Raw genomic sequence first — 21,330 nt, 5'->3', positions numbered from 1 at the left:
CAAATATATTCCAGATCTATAAGACCTATAATATCTTACAGCACAGCAGAAACAATAAATCTGAGCCTATGTACAACAAAAATAAAATATCCTACTGACCACACACAGCCCGCCAGGGGCCAAAGTTCCCTCCAAACTGGAGACCAGAGAGCCATGTTATATTTGGCATGGCTCTTCTCTCTCTCATGCTACAAATATTAGCACAAGATCTTGGAGCGGTTTGCTCAGTCCTTCATAGACCCTCTCACGGGGAATCTAACAGTTACAGCTAACTGGGGAAAAGGTAGTCCAGCTACTGCACACAATTAGCACTTCATGGTTTTCCAAGGCCTCTGCAGTAAGCTATTCAAGCAGCAATAGAGTCATTTATATACCTATATACTGGTATACCTGAAGCATAACTTTAACCTTTGCTGGCTTTTTTCTTTGGAACTTTTTTTCTGTCTGTACCACCTCATTTATAATATGCTTTTCATGCTTATATTTTATTTCTCCCTTTTGGTATTATTTGGTATTTTTTGTCGGGTTATTTCAGAAAGCAGATAATATTTTTGCTGTAAAATTTGTATAGTATGCTAAAAATGTATGACCAGATTAGTATATGTGTTGAAATTAAGATTAAAAACAACAATTATGTACCAATCATTTGTGTTAGAAGTAATTAGATATGGTTTGCAGTCCAGCTCCACACATAAAAAAAATAAAATAAGCCACAGTCAAAGGAGGGTCATGTGGTAACCTCCAGATAACTTTGCTCTGTCCATATTCAAGTATATTCCAGGTAGATAATACTGAGTCACGCGTGTCATTCTCATTGTCTTTGTTTTGGTCACTTTGGAAATTCTGATAATATTAAAGTACAATAAGTATGTCGTCCATGTGCTCGAGGCTTTGGTTGTAAAAATGATATTATTGCTGACAACCGGCACGTCTTCGAAGTGGAAGAACGGATGAGATTCCATTTCCTTTATCCAGTCTTCACTCACTAATCTGGCATCTTCGTAAAAATGACAAATTCAGCCATTAAATCCCAAAATGACCCACTTTCCATAAGGTGTTCTTCCTCGTTTCTCCCCCGTGGTCCATGCTGGAGAAGTCTTGGAATTTCTTGGCCCGAAGCCGTCCCTCCTCCTCTCACAGGCTGTGGTGAAGTCTTGCATGGGGTTGATTTTTCACACCACTCCATCAGTACCTCTCCAAACTGGGGTAGAGTTTGAACACTTTGTATATCCACTCAGAGTAGAAGGCAACGTTAACAAAAAGTGCAGGCTGTGATGACGCACATTTTGTCCTTTGGATGCTCACGCCGACGATGACTTTGCGCTCATGTTCCTGGCAAACCAAAGGACCACCATTGTCTTTCTGCAAGAAACAGGTAGAGGATGAAACTTCAGAGAGACAGAACGCTAACTAGGACACTTTACAGCATTGTATATGTTCAATTCAGTTATGTTAAACTGTCTAAAATGCTGATACAAAGTCTCAAAAGCCATTTAACCCTCACTGGTTTCTGATTTTTTCTGATTTTCTTTGATTTATTTAGTCAACTATTACCCCTGGGACAATATATTCATTAATTGCAATGATTAACTAGCTATCTAGATGTTGCTATGTTATTAAAGTGAGATGATATTTTTAAATAATGTACTTTCATTGCATTCTGGTCGTTTCTGTTCTTACATCACACACGCCTTCTCCTCTCTTGCCGCCGGCACATATTCTGCTTTCCCCGGCGTCCCCTTTGATTTGTGAGCACATGTCATTGTTGACCATGGGCATGGTCAAAGCGTTGAGTGCCTCATCGTATCCTGTGTCTGAACAGGGAAAGATATGCAGTGTGATTGTTAAATGTCACAGATTTTCCCTTTGTGTTTGAATGATGATTAAAATGCAGAGTGCCATGGAATATGGGTGAAAGAAGGCCGTACTTTTGGTTTCCCCCCATCCATACATGGTGCAGTTGGTGCCCTCGGTGATGTGACACTCTTTTACTGGAAGATGAATAGTGGAGGCACCTTCAGACACAGGGGCAGGACTAGAACAAACACAGCAAGAGTCATAAATTACGGTCAAAACAAAACATAACATATGCACACAAATAAGAGGTACGTCAGGCAGGTCAGATAAGACATGTTCATTAGATCAATAACAATCTATTATGTGAAATGTATATGATAAAAAATATCACTAGTTGTGCTTAAATATTAGGATCTGAAGTTTAGTGAAAACAGTGAGTAGTTGAGAACTTACTCTTCTAGTTTCAGCATAACAAGGTTGGATCCTTCTGGGCCACAGATCAGGCGAGAGATGCGTAGTCTCGGGTGATTTGAGGATTCATTGAGGTGCCGTAGACCAACCTGCACACTGTAATCCTTGAGATCTGGAACGCTGATGAGCACAAGGACCAGGATGTAAGTTGAAAACCAATGGCATTGTTACGCAAGGAGTAGGAAATTGGACTTGAGACTTAAAACTTTTAAAAGTAAGCCTGCATTACAAACTGAAGGTGTGGGGTTGGACCAAAGTGAGCATTTAGGCGGCAGGGGTTACCAAATGAAGGTGTTGCATTATGGGAAAAGTAGGATTTTGTGTTATTAGAGCTTTACATGTGCCCAAGACTTAAAGTCAGGAGGATTAGGCCTTTGCTGCTTTGATTTTTTTTAGAGTAACCCAACCCTATGGAAGTGCAATACTAGGGTGGAGTGCATCTTGTGTGAGCCTTCCATAGACCTACATGGGTCTCACTTTTTAAAGGGCAGTAATCAATGTTTTAATATGTAAAATACAGTTTATATTGAAGTATTGCATGAGGGCAGTTGAACTATCCACAAAAAGTAAAATTACATTTTAATTTCAATATATTAGACACAAAATCACAGGTGCATTTTGAGATTTATTGTTGCAAAAGTTCTTTGCAACAGTTTTTCTGTGGACCCACTTTAAAAAAAATGGAAGACCACCACGATCCAATTCACAATAGGCCTTATCGATAAATTATGAAAATAACGAATTTGTGCACAAATGAACATTCCTGATCATTAATACTGCAATTTCCACATCACCCTATATTATCTTGAATAGGTAAACCATCCATTTTGAAGACATTATTGAAAACATCTACATATGTTTATGATCTATAAATAAGACCAAATAAATGCATTAAGGCAGAGTTAACATGCTCTCCTTTTTTTTCTTTTCATCAATAAAACAAACAGAATGTACGTCAGCCTTTCACATTAGAATCTAATGTGAAAGGCTGACGTACATTCTGTTTGTTAAATGTAGCCTACTTATAACAATGATCTAATGATTAGATCATTGTTATAAGTAGGCTACATTTATGAGAACAATATGAACATTCAGGCTCCCTCGTGTGGCTTAAAGATGTACTGCAGATATAAAAGTTAAATAAAACACTAAGGAAGAAATTCTGAAAATGTATTCGGCAACCCTAATAAAAACACCTGCAAAACGTGAAAGACAAATATAACCAAGACAAAAAAGCAAAGTCTCAAAGCAGACCATGTTTTTCCACAACACACACTGGACCTTGAAATATCAGCTGAAAGCTACTGATGTACACCATATGCTTTACATACACAACTGTACAAAGCTACAGAGATAGAGACATTCTCTTTAAAGCCACTACTTCAGATGTAGAGATACTTAATGTATATGACGCTGACATACGCAACTGCAGAAGTTAAATAGATCTGCAGACCGAACCATTCTGTTCCATATCTCAGGTCAGGCCTGTCTGGAAGTACCTGTCATCCTGCATCTACACTTTAAACTTTATTAAAAAGAGGGTAGGAACAAAAGACGGCTTAGAGAGATAAAATAAATGGAAGAGGTAAACGAGGGATGGATTTGGTTAAAGTTTGTCAGACACAGATGAAAAAGGTGGAGCATTACCAGGAGGTGAAGCACTGTTGGTCTGTCAAAATCCAGTCTTCTCGGATCAACGAGCCCCCGCACAAATGAACCTTCCTGAGAAGATTTAAGAAGAATATTTTCATCATTTCATTGATAAATAGATTAATACGTTTTGTAAAAACCCACATATGTAAAATGACTTACTCTTTTTGGATGCTGACAACCCAGCTGCCATCTGTACCTCGCACTTGGTGTCCTCCTACGATTCTGGTACTTATATGCACAAAGCATGATATCTTGGGCCCAGTTAAAGCTAAAAGAGAAGACATGTTTTATGCTGCATGTTAGATGTATGTATCAATTTGCATTTCAATGGGAAGATGATTATTAAAACTTCAAAAGGAAACCATAAAATATGATTTGTGTAGTCAGGCACATGACACAGACGGATTCGATATAAAGAGTAAAAAGGAAAAGGGAGGAGATTAGAGATAAGAGGAAGAGGAAGAGGACTAGACTGATAAAAGACAGATAAGCCAAAGTGATACTCACTGTTCGGTTGAGGAGCCACTGTAGCTGATTCACCTGATAGAAGTAAAGAAAAACCACAACAGTAAGGAGAGACCCCACAGCAGCAGGGAATAATTTAGACCACTGACCATACACTGACACAAAAAGCATGAAACCTCAATGAAAAAGACACCCTTCTTTACTTTATGAAGACTTATCTGTGAATCATTGTTGGAGGCTATAACAGTCGGCAACCACAGCAAATAAATTTGCTCAAGACCTCAACAACTTCATGGAAGATATGTTTTACATTATGGAAATGATTCTGCAGCCATTTGAAAGAGGCTCTTCAATGAGGCCATATTGAAACCAGCCGGATAAAATGTTCTGTCCGGCCGCTGGAGTGGGTGATTTTTCAATAAAAGGATGGCAGCAGAGATCTGCATCTGTTTGATGTTTGTGCATTGTGGATTCCCTGCAAATTGAATAAAACCACGGCTAACAGATTGGGTAAGCCACCAGCCAAGCTGAATAAAAACACAGTCTTGACATTTCATTTGAAGTCAACTAAGGCTGCATAGCTAAACCACTTTTGTGGAAAACAGTTTCATTGCTCTACAACCACATAACAACACTGTCTTCTTCTATATATTAAGTGCCAATTAACACTCTGTCAGAAATACAGTCTGAAAGGCTCATGAGATACTTGTTTCTTTTTATGAGAAGAGTCTTTAGGCTCTACAACTTTCTTCCAATGTGGTTATCATATGTTCAGAGTCTGCTGCTAATCGTAGCTCACATCTTAATATGCTTCCCCCATTGTTCATGAGCTTCATGGCATGTTGCAAACAAGTGGTCTTAATTTCTAAAGACACACAAGAAACGCTCAGATGGCACGCAGTACACCCGGTAGCCACCATGTGCATACATATTTAAAAACAAGTATATCACGAGCAAAGTGATTAAATGCTTTCAAATGAATGACAGTGCCAGTTTTTTGAATTTTCAAGTTCACTTATCATTAACCCCCCTTTTCACTTTGACATCCAGCTTCTAGCTTCCAATTCAAAGGCAGAGTTTTTTTGCACAAGTCAACAATGCTACCAACTTTTCGGAACGACAATCCACCTTAATGGAATAGTTCAGCATTTTTATGGGGAAAAAAATGCTTTCATGCTGAGAATCTGATGAGAAGACGGATACCACTATCGTGTACCGTGGGATAATATGAAGCTACAGCCAGCACCGAATTAGCTGAGCTTAGCTTAGTTTAGCACAAAGACTGGAAACAGTGACTGTCTCTGTTCAAATGTAACAAAATCCACCTACCAGCAACTCTAAAGCTCACTGATTAACATGTTATAACTTGTTGGTTTCATCCACACACAAAAATAAGTGTAAAAACAAGAAATTGTAGTTGGGATGGTGTTTCAAGTCCTTATGCTAAGCTACGCTAATCAGGTGCTGGCTCTAGCAACATATTTACCATACAGACATGAGATTGGTATTGGTTTTCTTGTGCAACTCTTGGTAAGAAAGTGAATTATATTAAACTCTATTAAGTTTCTGACATAACACAGATATATCTACTGGTACAGAGACAGACGTTAGAAGTCACAAGGTTAATTATGTCACTCACAGTGCTTCAGTTTGCAGTAGTCCCAGGCCAAACGGTTATTTGGATTGGTGTAACACCAGGGGCCATGTTTGTCCCGGTCCGGGTTCCGGCAATAGTTCTTCTCCAGCCCCACATGGGATTCTGTAGAGTGAGAATCCCCACTGTAAAACACACAAATACAGATTCTCATATTCCATTTGTTATTTCGCACACAGTGTATCAGAAATAACACTGGGCCACGTCTCATGAAGATTCATACACACTCTCCGTTCTAAAAAAACATGAACACATGCACGCATGGAGTGGACCACACACACCATCATGCACATACAGTACATACGCACTGTAAGGAACTATGTTATGCCTGGAAAGTTTGACTATGGCTTTCATATAGTGCATTGAATCCTCTGCATTTGCTGCACAGAGCCCGTAGAAGGAAACGAGTTTTGTGAAGAGTACTCATGGGAGTATGAAAGTATGCACTCTAAGCATTTGGCACGGCTCAGACCAGCAGGAGCCACATCCTCTATGGAACAATACGGTTGTGCTACCAATTTGTAGGAATTCCCATTTAATTGCAAGTCTTTTTTGCAACGCAGGCTCTAAGAGAAAATTATGCGTAATCTTCTCAGATAACCAAATTATCACTAAAAAGTAATTACTGTGTAAGAATTTGGACACACGCAGACAACAATAATCCTAAGCGATGGGCGACAATTTGTCAAGAGGTGAAGATAATTCTACTTCCCAGGAGATTGCTAAACAAGCTGTGGCTCTCAGCAGTTTTTCCTGGGATGACCCATGACCTTAAGCGGGGTAGACTCCCTGGCTGCAGTCTATGCGAGGGAGCTGATTGGCTTTGATCTACTTTCCTCAGAAAGCACTTCCTGGGGTCAGGGGTCGGCTCTGGAACATGTCCATCTGTCTGTGCCATTTTGGCTTTTAAAATTCCTGTAAATTAAGTAATTCCAACAGCCTGACTTAAGCATGAAGCAACAACTCTGGAGTGGGCCACCTTTCCGTCATGATGGGTCACTTGGAGAGCACCCCAGGGTTTCCTCTCGTCAGTTAGATGAATAATAATTGGGCTTGGTGTTGACCCCTGAGGAACCCCTTATATCCTCTTGTTATTTGTTTTCACTACTTGGCTTCATTCATATGAGAGGTATTTTCGTCATCAACAAACACTTCAGTGAGCTGAAAAGACTGCCAGCCTCTCTAGGAAACATCTCCAGTGTTTCCCGCTACAGCTTAAGCTTGCCTGAGAGTCAAAAGAAGGAGCAAAACAACTATTTACCAAGATAAAAAAAAAAAAGATTGACCTGTTTATGTGATGTGACCAGTCTGCGCAGGGAATACCGGATCGAGTTGTGGATAAAGTGCCCCGATATGTCTCTATGTTGTCTTCATAACACTCTGAGGAAGAAACAGATATTATTATTCAGACCATCTTGTTAAATATTCCCAGAAGAGCATTGAATTACTCAGCCCAGCAATTTCTCAAACACTTAAATGCAATCATTGAGTGAGCAATACCCAATGAACTACACACATGATTTGGGTGGTGGCTGTCTTTCTCATTGAGGCAAACATAACATAATTAAGTTCAGATATTTGACTTCTCTTTGTGGTTTGGATGGATTTAATGTCAAGGGCTCCTGTGGTAGAAATCTATAAACCACTATGTTATGTCTGTCCTTAAGCAGAATCAGAAGAGGGGCTTTAGTAACTAAAAGGCTAGCCATAGTCTCTCCACCTCCCTGTAAATGTAAAGCAGAGAAACATGGGATATGACAGAGAGCACTATTGCCAAAGTTGGACGTTTTTGTTCTTCCATGAAATGGAATTAATTGGGCAGCACGCTGCCAAGTGGCCCAGTCCTATGGGAACAAGAAAGTGTCTGTGTAACTCCACTTTTCAAAAACATGATATGGCTTTAGAAGCTTTTTGTTCTATATTTCAATCATATAATAAAAAAAAGCATATATTGATAAATTATATTAGATATTTGCTAATATTTTGAAGGCTGCTGCTTAGAAAACACTGGTAGTCTTAAATTGATAATTTGACATTTTGGGAAATTTAGACGAAAAAATCATTACCCTTCTCATATTTGCATTGTAAATATGTTGCTAGGGCCACCAGTTAGCTTAGCTTAGCATAACGACTGGGAACAGAGGGAAACAGTTAAACTAACTAAACTAACTAGCTGCAGGTTCTAGCTACATATTTACCCTGAGAGTGGTAGACATTTTCTCATCTAACCCTCTGGACAAAAGTAAAAAAAAGTAGATTTCCCCAGATGTTGAACTGTTCCTTTAAAATTCAAATTGTACAGTAATTTACCCATTTTTTCTGTGGCCTCAGCATCACACCTGGGGATGTGAGTGCAGTTGGCTATCCTTTGATTAGGGTCTGTAGTGAAGCACCATGGGTAATCCGCACCATCAGGGTTACGGCAGTAGTTCTCTCTGAGGTCTCTATAACACATACACAAACTACAATTTAAATGATGGTGCTGATGTCATTTTTTACAGCAAAGCTATCATTTTATGTTCCATACACATCACATTACTTTTTTGGCATTTCAACAGTCAAATGCACAAAATGAACAAATCACCTCCTTGGCACAGCAGAAATAATTGAATGCAAGCCGCCAGGGCCCATTAAGCAAACTGTACTCACTTGCATTTGAAGTTCTGAGGAAGAAAGGAGTGGTTATGGGGCGACTGGGAGTCCCATCGCTGGCACGTCACACCCTCTGGAGTGACATTCATTGTGCCTCGGTAATCTGTGCCCTTTCCCTGGACACAGGATGTTGTTACATTGACCTCGGTGTCCTCGCTTGAGTCAGAATCTAGCAAAAAAAGAAAAAGATTAAATTGTAATTGTGAGTGTTTGCATGAGAAAGAAGTTCGCTAAAGAGAATAATATGTAGGAGGGAGAAAACGAGGGAGATATTAATCCCCAAAAGAATGTTTAATGTTTAACCAAGAGACAGATGATTAAAAAACAGTAGCACCCCCCTCGTCTCAACTGTGAAAGGAAGCTTTCTGTGTGTTCATAACACCGGTGCACCACATTCTTGCGCGTACGGACACCCACAATAAAATAAAAAAAAATTAACTTGCTGACGGAACACAATGTCGCAGGTTGTTTTAAGAAAAACTTGGACCCTTATGATATTGAGTAATACATCTTTGCCTAAACATTAAACAATAAGATTCCGTTCCTGTTTATTGCAGCCCAACCAAAGATATCACATCCAACCCGGTCTGTGCTGGGGCAACTTTATCCACCGGAAAACTATTCCAAACATCTTCAGATGGAATTCTGCTTTTCAGCAGTGCAGGACTAGCAGTGCATTGGGGAGCGACTTCTCCCCTCTGGATTTCTGTCTCTGTTTCTTTAGCCTTTGACAAATGAGATGGGAGAAGATGGAGGAGGAAAGGGAATGTTTTGAGGGCCGAAACGAGCAGGCGGATGGAAAAGAGGGATTCTTTGGCTTGATGTAATGCATGCCAGTGTCTGTGTGCACTGTGTTGTACAGGTCAGTGGTTTTTATCTTTCTGAGGGCAGGCATTGAGGGATGCGCACATCTGGACAAATGCAGATCCCCGCCCTCGCTGTAAATCATTACATGTACTGTAAAGTACGTGTGTGTATGTGTTTGACAGAGACAAAGAGATGCTCCGTGTGTTTGTACATGTGGGGATATTTCATTGTGCTTTTAAAGAAAAAAAAATGACGATAAATTCTACGTAGCCTCTTTTTGGAGTCCATTCTTTTTCTTTTCTCTCCGTGTTTTGTACGACAGATGAAGGCAAAAGTTATCCAAACTACAACTCTGCAAGACTCTGCCAAATGCGATAAGTGAGGTTATACTGTTTATCCCCTCTACATGTTTGTCTACATTTTTTTTTTTTTACATACAGTACAATATCAAATACAGGGCTGCAGTTAGTGATTCTTTTGAACACTGATTAATCTGCAGATTATTTTTTACGATTAACCAAGTATTTGTTTAGTCTAAAACATTGTGATTGTGAATAGTCCTCGCATTGCTTTTTTGTTGATATTGGTATAAAAGAGAGGCTGGAGACAAAGACATTTTCCCCCAATAAGTAACTTGAGGTTATGTGCTTTTCCAACACGACAATCCTTCCATAAGTTTTTAGTTGGATTGAGATCTGGCCTTAATATATGATTCACATTATTTTCAAAGGGTTCTAATCAAACCATTCAGTGAACCCCTTGGTCTGGTATGACAGCATCGGCATCGTTCCTCCACTCCACTTTTCCCTTTATTGTGTCACTTGTTTTTATACATCATAATTTTCATACCACTAAAACAACTATTAGGTCTTCAGATGGCCGTGTGATGCATCTCTGTATAATAGCCTCTATTGTACCACTCCATTTCACAGCCCCTTGTCATCTGTGAGTGGTCTCAGTTAAGCACTTCTGGCTCTCTGAAGTCAGGCCCTCCCCTGTACAAACAACCTATTTACTCTTGCATGTTGAGGTAAAAGGAATTGAAGCCAAGCACCACATGAATCACCCCGCCGGGTAAACAAAAGCCTTATGAGACTCTGGGAGGGGAGAAGAGGAACTTTCTTACTCTCCTCACCGCAACCAACAAAGTCCTGTATTTAACAACCCCTTTGTGCCCTCAAACCATTGGCTGGGCAGTAACGATTTGAAGTCTGTGTCAAAAAACGAAGCAAGGGATCTTCAACGCTATGTCAACTTTTGGACGTTGTGAAAAACTAGCAAACTACTAGAATAACAGCCTTGTAGTTGTAATGCTCCACCAAGCAGTCATGTTAAAGTTTACATCCATGTCTGTCAGACACTTTGTTCTTTGACGACCAAAGTTAGAATCACTTCATCCTTCAGTCCAGGTGGAAGTTTTTATAAAATTTGAGGCGTTTCTGAGATATCACGTCCACAAGAATTGGATAAATGAGGTCCCAGTGACCTTGACCTTTGACCACCAAATTCTACATTTGTGCCAAATTTGAAGACATTTGCTTAAACCTTTATTAAGAAATGGGAATGGGACCAAAGTGAGGTCACAGTGACCCTTGACCACCAAAACGTAATCAGTTCATTTTTAAGTCCAGGTGGATTTTTGTAACAAATTTAAAGAAACTCCCTGCAGGCATCGCTCTGGCCATGGCTGTTGCTGGGGCATGAAAATCAGTAAAAACAATAATTTGGTTTTAAGTTAATCTGTTGAAGACTTTATCCACAAAACCGAAGCTCAAGAGTAGGAGTCTGTACAGTACGTAGGCCCTTACCACACACAGTGATGTTGCAATACTCCCACAGAGTTTTGGGGTCCATGGTGTAGCACCAGGGACGAAGACGATTATCTGGGTTACGACAGTAGTTGTCCCTTAAATCTTTGTGCCGATACCTGAGAGAGGAGAAAGCGAGGAAAGGAAAAATTTGAAAGGGAAGGATGTTAGTCATAACAACTGGTGAGGTCTACCTCTCCTGAGTATTAGCGTCAGTTATTTAAGCATCTGTCTTGGGTGTGTGCAGCACTGGACGCGGAATAAGGGTTACTGTGTGATTATGAGCTTTGCAGCTTACTTTTTGGGCTGGAAGTGGTGTTTGTTATGCCTTGTTGAGTCCCACCTCTGGCACTCTTTGCCACTCTCTGTATGGTCAAGTTTGCCCCGGTAATCTTCCCCATTACACGTCATACAGACTTCTGTCGAAAGGAAAACAGCACTTATCAAGAATTCTTTCTTCTAGTAATCGATGCAAACAAAACTTATGACTTCAAGGGATTAAAGTGATGTTGTAATGTCTTACCCTTTGAACACTGAGGTATGCCACACTCCTCGGCTCGTACGTTGGGGTCTGTGGTGTAGCACCAGGGACCACCAGGATCGTTGTTGGGATTCCGACAGAAGTTCTCCCTCAGGTCTTGCGTTGGGTACCTATCAGGATAAAACCTACAGGGGGTAGACAGACATTATTAAAAGTGTTAACTGATACTGTAAATTGTATAAATACATTTTAAGGAGTACTTGCACACTTGGCTGCTCCGGCGATGTATACAGTACCGTACCTGCCTGCTAAGCGTTCTCAGTAACAAACCAAATAAAAGGCTTTTACATGAAGGTATAAGGTTCTTAGAAACCCAGTTACATTATAAAATCCTTAAATAACCAGTCACCTAAATCATATTCAAAGTAGGTCATCAATATCTCTTCAGCTTTGCACCTTTTGCATGATCGCCTTACCGATTCCTAGCATATCCCAGCTCCCTCATGTGTGACGCAGCCAGACTCTGTCACAGCACAGTAACCTCCAACAGCTCAGAATAATGCTACGAACCACTTGAAGCAGACCAAGCAGGTCTTTTGCTGGCAGCCTTTTGAACACGTGTAAACCTAATCCTTCTCTGTCATTTGCAACCTCTCGTCAGTGTGAACAAGCAACTGTAAGACTGGAAGAAAAAGAACCTGGCTAGTCCAAACATATGGGATCTAACAACGAGGGGCGTCATGGGACCCCCATACTAAATGAACAGTGTGTGAAATTCATCTCCTGTCAGGGCAGGATGATGAAAAGCTGGCATGTCAGCACCCCCTGATCCATGTAGACCACATTCCCCCTCCCACCAAGACAGACAGAGAGGGAAGACAGGAGCAAAAGTTGTGGTCGTAGAAGAAGGGTAATAAGAAACAAGTGCCTATAAAGGAAAAAAGTGAGCATAATGGAGTGAGCCAAAAAGGCGAGAGCTCAGTGGTTAACTGATGATGTAAAAAGAAACAACATGTGCAGGTAAAGAAATAAAAAAATAAAAGAACCAGTCGACACTTCTTCCAGCAGTTTGTCTGAACATACTACCCCAGACAATGACTCTTTTCTTGGGGGAGTCTGCTCTGCTCTCCCCTCCGTGCCCCGGGGCTTACGCAAGGCTTCTACACTAATGCACGACATCATTCAACCCAGAAAGAGAAGAAATTTCAGGCATGTAACAGTAAAAAGGGAGAAAGAAGAGGAAGGTCCTAAGCTTCAGAGGATAGTTCCAACTATAGAAAAATCTGACATGGTTAAGTATAACAGCGCATTTCCCTAATGCTTGTAACTACAACAAAACACTTGTTCCCTTTTGTTGCAACAGTCTGCCAAGTGCCAAATCTCACATCTGGCGTGTGTAACTCACAATATATTCCTATCATAATACAGTATTCATAATTTATAAATGGGATTACAAGGTCCCTCACTTTATAAAAAAATAAAAGAAAAAAGGTTTGCATCTGGTGAGAGTCTGTAAAGCCCACTGCATGGGAGCAAGTTATCCATAATGATGTTGCACTAACAGATGTTAGCCAGTTATTCATCTCCTTGCCAAAGTGTGTTCCCATTGGAGACCAGACACACATGCTTTGCTCTGCGGGCCGGCTAAACTTGGCTAGATTTTGAATATCACTAAAGATGAAATCAAGACCTGAAGTAACTGCTGTGAAATGTCCGATGCACCTGGAACAAAGGCAGCCGTGCTTCAATGCAACAGCTTTACAAGAGATAAAAGTGTTTAGTGATTAGAGCAAGCAAGCATTTCAAGACATAAATTTAGATTTTGGAAGAAGGGTACGACAGCAGTTAATTAACAAGTTACCATTGGATGAGCCACGCTAGCTTGTTTTAAGTCTCTCTGCTAAGCTGAGTTTAACTGGCCATTGGTGGTAGCTTCATATTTACTGCAGGCTACAGACATGAGAATGGTATCAATCTTCTGGTCTAACTCTCTGCAAGAAGCTGTGTGTTTCTGTAGCTGAGCCTTCTCACTGACCTCCCAGAGAAAATGTGTAGAAAAATAGAAGAAAGGCCCTATGGGAATAAATAAATGATTGCAATGTTATCTATTGTTATTAATATGAACAGAAATTTTCCATTCCATTCCTCTCTCCATGCATGGCTGGGCGTCAATACACACTTTTTTTTTTTCCAGAGCCTTGGTTCACAAACTAAATATAGACAACAGGTGGAAGTCCCATTCCTGGAAGGGAACCTCCTGAGAAATCACCCCTTGGCCCACGGTGCCCGGTCAAGCATGAAAATAATAGTTACCTGGAGCTCAACTGGTGCGTGGTTCATTATGGAGGTAATCCTCAAACAGCGGGACAGTCCCATGTTGGGTAACCCACAGTGGCACTAAATCTCCCTTAAGCAAAGCTCCCTTTGACCCTCGGAAAGTTGAAAGTCGCTGACAAGCCGGTGCGATGTTACATTTGCCATCTGGGACAAAGACTGGAACCGTGTGTCAAATAAACAATGACAAAGGATTCCTAATGGGAAGAGCTGCTTCTGGAGAGGGAGATGAGGAATAGAGGAGAGCATGGGGATCAACACTGGAGTGTGTTTTGATAATGGGGGGGGGGGGGTCACTGAACTTGTATTTCTCTCAGTACGTCTGTGGCTTTGTGAGCTCAGCTGGACAACAGACAAAAACATGACTTCAGTCTATAAATTTCTGCGCTTTCTTTCATTCTACCTCCTTTTCTGTCTACTTTTCTCTCTGCCCTTTTTCAAACTCCTATTACTCTGTGTCTCAAACCCCCCCCCTGCCTGCCGCAGTTAAAATATCTTGTAACTAATGAGCCCCACTAACAAGATGCTGGCACAGAACCATCGTCACAAATTCACGGGATCCTGCCTGGCTTGTAGCCGAGGGGAAACATCTTTGGGACACACCTGATGGCCTGCAGTGAAGTGGAAAAACAACCACAATGGAGAAGACATCCCTGCATGTGTTGAAAGAAGTTTGACTTATTTCTGGCTAAACGTTCACCCGTCTCCGAGCCTCCACCTTCCCTTAACCCCCGAGGTGCAAGGGGATGATCCGAGCATCTATAAATCAGATGCCGAGGCCTGTTCAATATCAGACACAGAGAAATAGAGAAGGAGCATCCACGAAGGTTCCGGAAACCCTCAAGATTAGAAAAGCAGACTTTGAAGGCTGCTGGTTCAAATCTACAGAAATCTGGTGGGTCCACTCCTTGTCATCAAGCAAGGCACTGCAGCCTTAAGGTAACATGTTTGTAACAGCCACAATTCCCAACAAAAATCGACTTTTTGTACTCCTTCTTGGTAAAAAAAAGGAGAGGACTTACGTGTGTTCATTGATGTTATTATCTGACCAAGCTTGGCAAGTGATGTTTGACTTCGTCCAAGACCTCCTCCCTCTGTAGTTGTCCTTGGTGCCGGTGATACACTCCCTTATATAATCTAAGGGCAAAGGCATAAAAAAAAAAAAAAAAAAGCATTTGAAAACATCCATTCATGTTCTCACTCTTACAGGTTGTCTCTGTGTACTCTTTATGTGTCAGTTTAAACACCGATTAGACAATTAAAAGTTGATTTGCGTCCCCTGCCTTGACCACCTGGAATATATTTACCCATGTATGGTCAGTTGGACTTTTTTACAGCGAGCATTTTTAGTATGTCCCAGCTCGTGTGTTATTCCCAAAACAGACAACTCCCTAAAGTTCGTTAAATGTCACCGGGGGGAGTTTCCGTAAATTTAGCAGTAAATTCTAAAGTGCTAGATTCCACAGCCTGCACCGGGAGAAATCCTTTGCGTACCAACTGTAAACAATGAATTTTTTTGTTTACTCTTAAGTCTGCTTCATGTTTATGCGTGCGACTCTCCCCAACTGGAGCGATTAAACAGTAGGGTGAGGGGGCGAGGGGGTGGGGGTGGGGGGTTGGTTGCTTTTATTGTGTCAACACGAAAAACCAAAGACCTTAAAACGCCGGGAGCCGACGCATGAAACCCAACCCGCAATCACCGACAAACAATCTGCCTGTGTAAATCCATCCGCACCTGAATGTTCTCATGAGAAAAAACATCATGGTGCCTCCACTCAACCTGAAGTGGCTTTACCTCTAAATATCACTATATTTTACCTTTTTTTTCATACAAAGTGAAGTTGACGTTGGCCTGCTTCTGCACACCGTGGGTGAAGCGGTCAAAGGGAAGCAAGTGGCATTTCCTGTCGTGCCTTTGAAAGTTGAAAGCCCTGCAGAGACACACGGGAAGTAGTTGAGAGATGAACAAATGATAAACAAGATAAATATGTAAATACTGTGTCAACACAGGAGGAGAGGAGAGGAGGAGTGAGGGGAACAGGGAAACGTTTCAGCGAAACACAGAAAGTAAATAACCTGCAGTTGAAGTTTTTCTTGACCTTCTTGCACTTCCTGGCGCATTGCTCCTGAGATCGGCCGTTCCGTACCAAAGGGGGCTGAGGACAGTCTGTGCAAACCAGCATGTGACTTTCACTCTTTTCATACTTCTGTAACGACTGATGAGTCCTACAAAAGCCTGCAAGAACACAAGGACACAACATGTTAAATGTGTGCTTTGGTACAGTTATTAGATTGGCTGTTAAACTCGGTAAAGGGGATTTGCTTGGAACAGAACATGCAAACAAGAATGGATGACCCAATTTGTATTCATGTAGCGCTTTATTGACAATGAAGTGATTTAATCATTTGAATGACCAGCTTTACAATCACACAACTATCTAAAGTTGTCAAATGAGTTGGATGCTGACGAGTCTTTGGCTTCTTCCCCATCTCCACCATTCATCCCGTATGTTGTGAACGCTGCACAAGTGCTGCTACAAGGTCTGAGATAGCCAGTGGCCAGCTCCGTGAGCCGAGGACCACTAAAGGTAGGGTTAAGTTTTTCCATAGTGTCTCTGGCGTGAGGGTGTATGAGCCAAAAAAAGAACATAATCACATATTTAGCGTGAAGCACAAAGGCCCCGAAGGTTGCCGCGGATCCTGCTTGTGCAACTCCGAATCTTTTGTAACCAGGCGACTAAACTTTTCAGACATGACTGCCGCAAATACAGATGAAGACACAACTTAAATTAAGATATATGATAATGAATACCTTTTTAATATTCTCAAGATGCTTTTAAAAAATGAGATTTTTTTTGATTGCTAAATCAAATTGTTTACAGGATAATTCAACTTTTTACCTTTGTTTCATTAGAATACATTTCTTCCTCTAAATATTTGACTTCTTACTTAACAGGGGTTGTATTAAGGCAATAAAGTAGGCCTATGCCCATGAATATTTTATATGAGATATAAGTTTATATTTAATTACAATTCCACCCTGGTACTGAGAAGTTGCATGTTTGCTCAACTGCATTTTTTGGAAACACTTGTTGCTTCTTCAAAGGACTTTTATTTTGTACCCCTCCTGGCGTTTTGGAGAATACTGCAAAGAACAACGCGTTGAGCATAAACACCTGTGTATGTGCCCGTCTCTATAAAACAAGTACAGACAAGTCTTCAGGTAGCATTACGCTCAAGCATTCAAGTTGTCAATCCACCCAGAAGACAGTTTATGTTACCACTGTCTCTATTGTGCTTTATATTTTCTCAATGATCCACCCAGGGTTGCCTAGGAACTAACCTTGCAGTTCACACCTTCTCCTCCCTTGTTTACTGTGTGAATCTACATTGCCAGATTTCAAGTAAAGGCAAAATGGGAAGAAACCATTATTACATTTTTTTTCCTTGTTGATAAAGTGTCAAACATTACTCAAACACCGACATGGCCAAATATTTCACTTCTGTCAAGGCGATGAGGTGGAGAAGAAGAACTTGTTAAAATGAGAATATTTCCTGTAGTTGCGTCATGATGATGATTTCGACTATTAGATCAACAGGCGACATGAACATTGGTTTCAGAGTCTTGACACGGAGGAAGTGGAGAAAAAGATGAAACTCTTCCGCTGTCATATATTTAACTGGGTGACCGGGAATCCATTAAAGCGTCCTTCAACTACAGTTCGCTTGGTTTGCATCCGCACTGCTGCATCCGCACTGCTGCATCATACTGAAACATCATTGTGCAACTCCTGAATCCCTGGAAACTTGAGAACTTCATCTAGATCTTGCTTCAGCTGGCCAGGTCAAACCAAAGTAGCGGATTAGTTTATTTGTCAGGAAATTAAATAAGAAGTGCGTCCAGGATCAAAACTCAGCTCAAAAAGCTCCCAGGCACTCCTGCTTCAAACCGGGGCAGCTGCCTGAGAAATGCAGAATGATGTTCATCCAACAAGCTGACATGCTCCAGAGTCTCAGATGGAGATTTAATGCTCATGAAAGCATATATCATGTTTAACTACTTTAAGAAACTGTCTCAAAAATATTTGAGCACTTGTTATGCTACAGTTTCCTGTTATTGTAAATCAGGGCTGGGCAATATATTGATATAATATAATAATTGTCATATGAGATGAAATATTGTAGATCTTAATATCCTAATTTGGCATAAATGTTGTATTTTCCTGGGTTTAAAGGCTACATTACAGAAAAGTGATTGGACTTACCAGATTGTTCTAGGTGTTTTATGATTTGCTTTCATCCATTTTGTCATTATTTCAACATTACTGATTATTATTTACACAAATGTCCATCGTGTAAATATTTTGTGAAAGCTCCAATGGTCAACCCGTTGCAATATCGATGTCTAGGTATGTGGCCAGAAATAACGTGATATTTTATTTAATTCTATTCAATTTACTGTATATCTCTGATTTCTACAGTAACTTGCACGCATGACTCCTTAATTGCCATGAAAGTCTCATTAGAACTCCGGCTGTTTAACTCCATGTGACGTAGTTCGTTCCTTTTCATTTTTAGTGTAAAGAGTGACCAAAACAAGACGCAATCAGAATATTCCCTTTTCGCATGAAAGCTCTTATGTCACGCACCATTTCTGTAAACTAATGAAGTTTTATGTATACGTTTTATCTCAGATATTGGCATCCAACGCATACTAGAAAAACTTACAGGATGTGGAGAATTGGAAAACTGCCACAGTGGGGAAAAAGGACACCAAAGTAATTATTTATTCGTTTTTGTTACAGGCCTTTGTTGAGAGCCGATTCTTTGGGAAGAAGTACATCAAAAGAGAATTCTATCATTGCAAAGACATAGCGTAATATATATGAGATCCACGTGGGTTCATAAGCAGGACAAACCCATATTTTAAGCTCAAATCCTCTGCGACACAAATCATTCACTTCTACCTACTGGGAAAAAAAGTTAAGAGCCCATCCTTCAGGAGAATTGGGCTCCACTGTAAATGCTTTTTTCTGCGGGCGACAGCAACATCATTAAATGCATTATGTGTTTAGTTACAATGGTTTTCCGTTTATAATTTGGGGCAAGTGCGATATAAATCACAGATGAAAATGTCATGCTACCGAGTTACTGCTTCATGCTCCCGTGCCAAGTTCCGTCACAAGGCGTTGTGTGTGTACTTAGGATATTGTAAACTGTGTAGCGTTTAGAGGCTCCTCGTGGTTGAAAATGGTTTTCGGGGAGGACTTGTTATTAATGTTTGGGCTTCACTGGACCACATCTGGCACTCATCACAGTGTTGTTACAGCCCTGATGTCTGGCCAGGCTGCTCAATTAGATTTCACTTAGTCTCTTCCTCTGCTAGCAGTCGGACTCCTGCTATCTCCAAATCCCAAACATTTGCTGAAGTCGGAGATTATAATAAAACGTGCTCAATGGGCGGGTGTGAGAGAGGTGAGATTTAATGAGAAGAGGCAGCCGTAGCTTACAGGGACGAGTTTGAGTCCCTAGTTTAGCTCGGAAAAATGTAGATAGGAGAGGTGAACGACCTTTCTCAGAAAACTTCCACTTAGGTGCCCTTGAGCAAAGAAAAACGTGTCAGCTGGATAAGTATTTTAGTCTGGCTTTTCTAGGATATGAGCTGCAAAGAATCAACGATTAATAATCACAAAATGAATAAATTTCAAGGCAGTGTTGAGGAAAAACTATTACACGAACAACAGGAAAGTAGCAGGTTAAAGGTGTGCCTCTGTCTGGGAATTAAGCAGACATTACATCTGCTGCAGAACGCGCACAATGTGGAACTGGGCTCAGCAGCCAGATGTTAACCCCCCTCTCCCTTACACACACCCATGCACATACACACACCTTTTCTATCTCTACCGGGACAGTCCGGGGACGCGCATGTTTTGACTTTCCCCCCTCAAACTGCACTGGTCAGAGGTCAGGGTCGGGAACCCCTGGAGGTGGCAACTATGGATGCAGTGCTTTACTCAGTGACATGTGAACGGGCCCGGATGTAAACCGGGACAGTTTCAGTCACCACCAGATAATCAGTGCTTCATGACGGAGTGGCACGTTTGGACGCGTTTCATGTAGAGCGCTCCGGGCTGTGCTGCAACATTACATGAAAACATGAAAACATTTATGCAGCCGCGTTTATGACTGAAATGGGCAGAGCCGATATTAAAGAAAGTTTAATGACAGCAGCAGATGCACTTCAACCAAACTCTTTGGCACGTCCTTATTCTGGAGAAGGGAAACGTCTGATTACCAAATAGTGTTGCACAAATCAATTTAATTGCATTGCAAATGAATTAAACTGACATTTAGATCTATTTTCAAATTAGACCCATATTGGATAACTGAAATAATGGGAGCTCAGGGATATGAATGGATTTCTAAGATGAGGAGCAGTTTGATAAACTGCTAAACTATTTCATTCAAAGTTTTTCACTTGTTAAATGTTTAGAGATATACTCCACCCCATCTTCAGAATCAGCCAAGTAGTTATTTCTACAATGCTCAGTCAATTACAAGCAACAGTAATTCATCAAAGAGCGTGTCGAATCAACATTGCAGGTATGTCACTGAACTTCATGATCTATAGTTACATTATTATATTATATATATATATATATATATATATATATATATATATATATATATATCATATATATATATATATATGTAATTATCAACAGACCTACAGAACAGCATGCATATTTTAAAAAGACAAGTACTGACTGGCAAAATCCAATTTATTTTGAAATATGAGAAATTGGTAACCTAATTCTATTTTTGCACACTTAACTAACTTTTTTTCTTTTTTTCTTTTTATATACTTGACATTTTCTTATTTGTATTTCTCACTTTAATGCACAACAAAAAAAAAAGTGCAGAAAATAAAGACTCAAATTAAATGTTGATATGAGATTAAAAAAAAATTCAACATTGCCCCATGCATAAAAATGCAACATCCCCCAGAAGAACAGCTGTTCATGCCTTACCTGTATTTATTATAGTGACCACAGCACACACCACAGCTTGGTAAATCCATACGTTTGTCCTCATGGTTGGGGACTTGGAAGCAGGTTAGAATCCGGATTGGATGAGCCACAGAGTCTGTGGGTGAATACAGTCCAGAGAGGCTGATGAGCAGCACGGGACTTGCCTTCCTCACGCAG

The 21,330-nt window shown here is 40.6% G+C and overlaps 1 protein-coding gene across 1 annotated transcript; it reads right to left on the bottom strand.

The window, feature by feature from the left end:
• Nucleotides 1–1,185: 1,185 nt before the first annotated feature.
• hgfa (hepatocyte growth factor a) lies at nt 1,186–21,217 on the bottom strand. The gene is made up of 18 exons (XM_054625063.1): nt 21,154–21,217; nt 16,199–16,358; nt 15,941–16,053; nt 15,145–15,259; nt 11,831–11,973; nt 11,606–11,726; nt 11,308–11,426; nt 8,690–8,861; nt 8,351–8,484; nt 7,327–7,420; nt 6,026–6,165; nt 4,429–4,461; nt 4,081–4,189; nt 3,916–3,990; nt 2,251–2,388; nt 1,929–2,035; nt 1,681–1,814; nt 1,186–1,362 (listed from the first exon to the last, which is right to left on the bottom strand). The coding sequence occupies exons 1-18, from the start codon at nt 21,215–21,217 to the stop codon at nt 1,186–1,188; spliced, it is 2,148 nt and encodes a 715-aa protein (XP_054481038.1).
• Between the last annotated feature and the right edge of the window lie 113 nt (nt 21,218–21,330).

The sequence above is a fragment of the Anoplopoma fimbria genome, chromosome 23 (genome assembly GCF_027596085.1).
Source record: "Anoplopoma fimbria isolate UVic2021 breed Golden Eagle Sablefish chromosome 23, Afim_UVic_2022, whole genome shotgun sequence".
Classification (NCBI taxonomy): Eukaryota; Metazoa; Chordata; class Actinopteri; order Perciformes; family Anoplopomatidae; genus Anoplopoma; species Anoplopoma fimbria.
The sequence above is the reverse complement of the archived record's forward strand: the minus strand, read 5'-3'. Positions and strand labels throughout refer to the sequence as shown.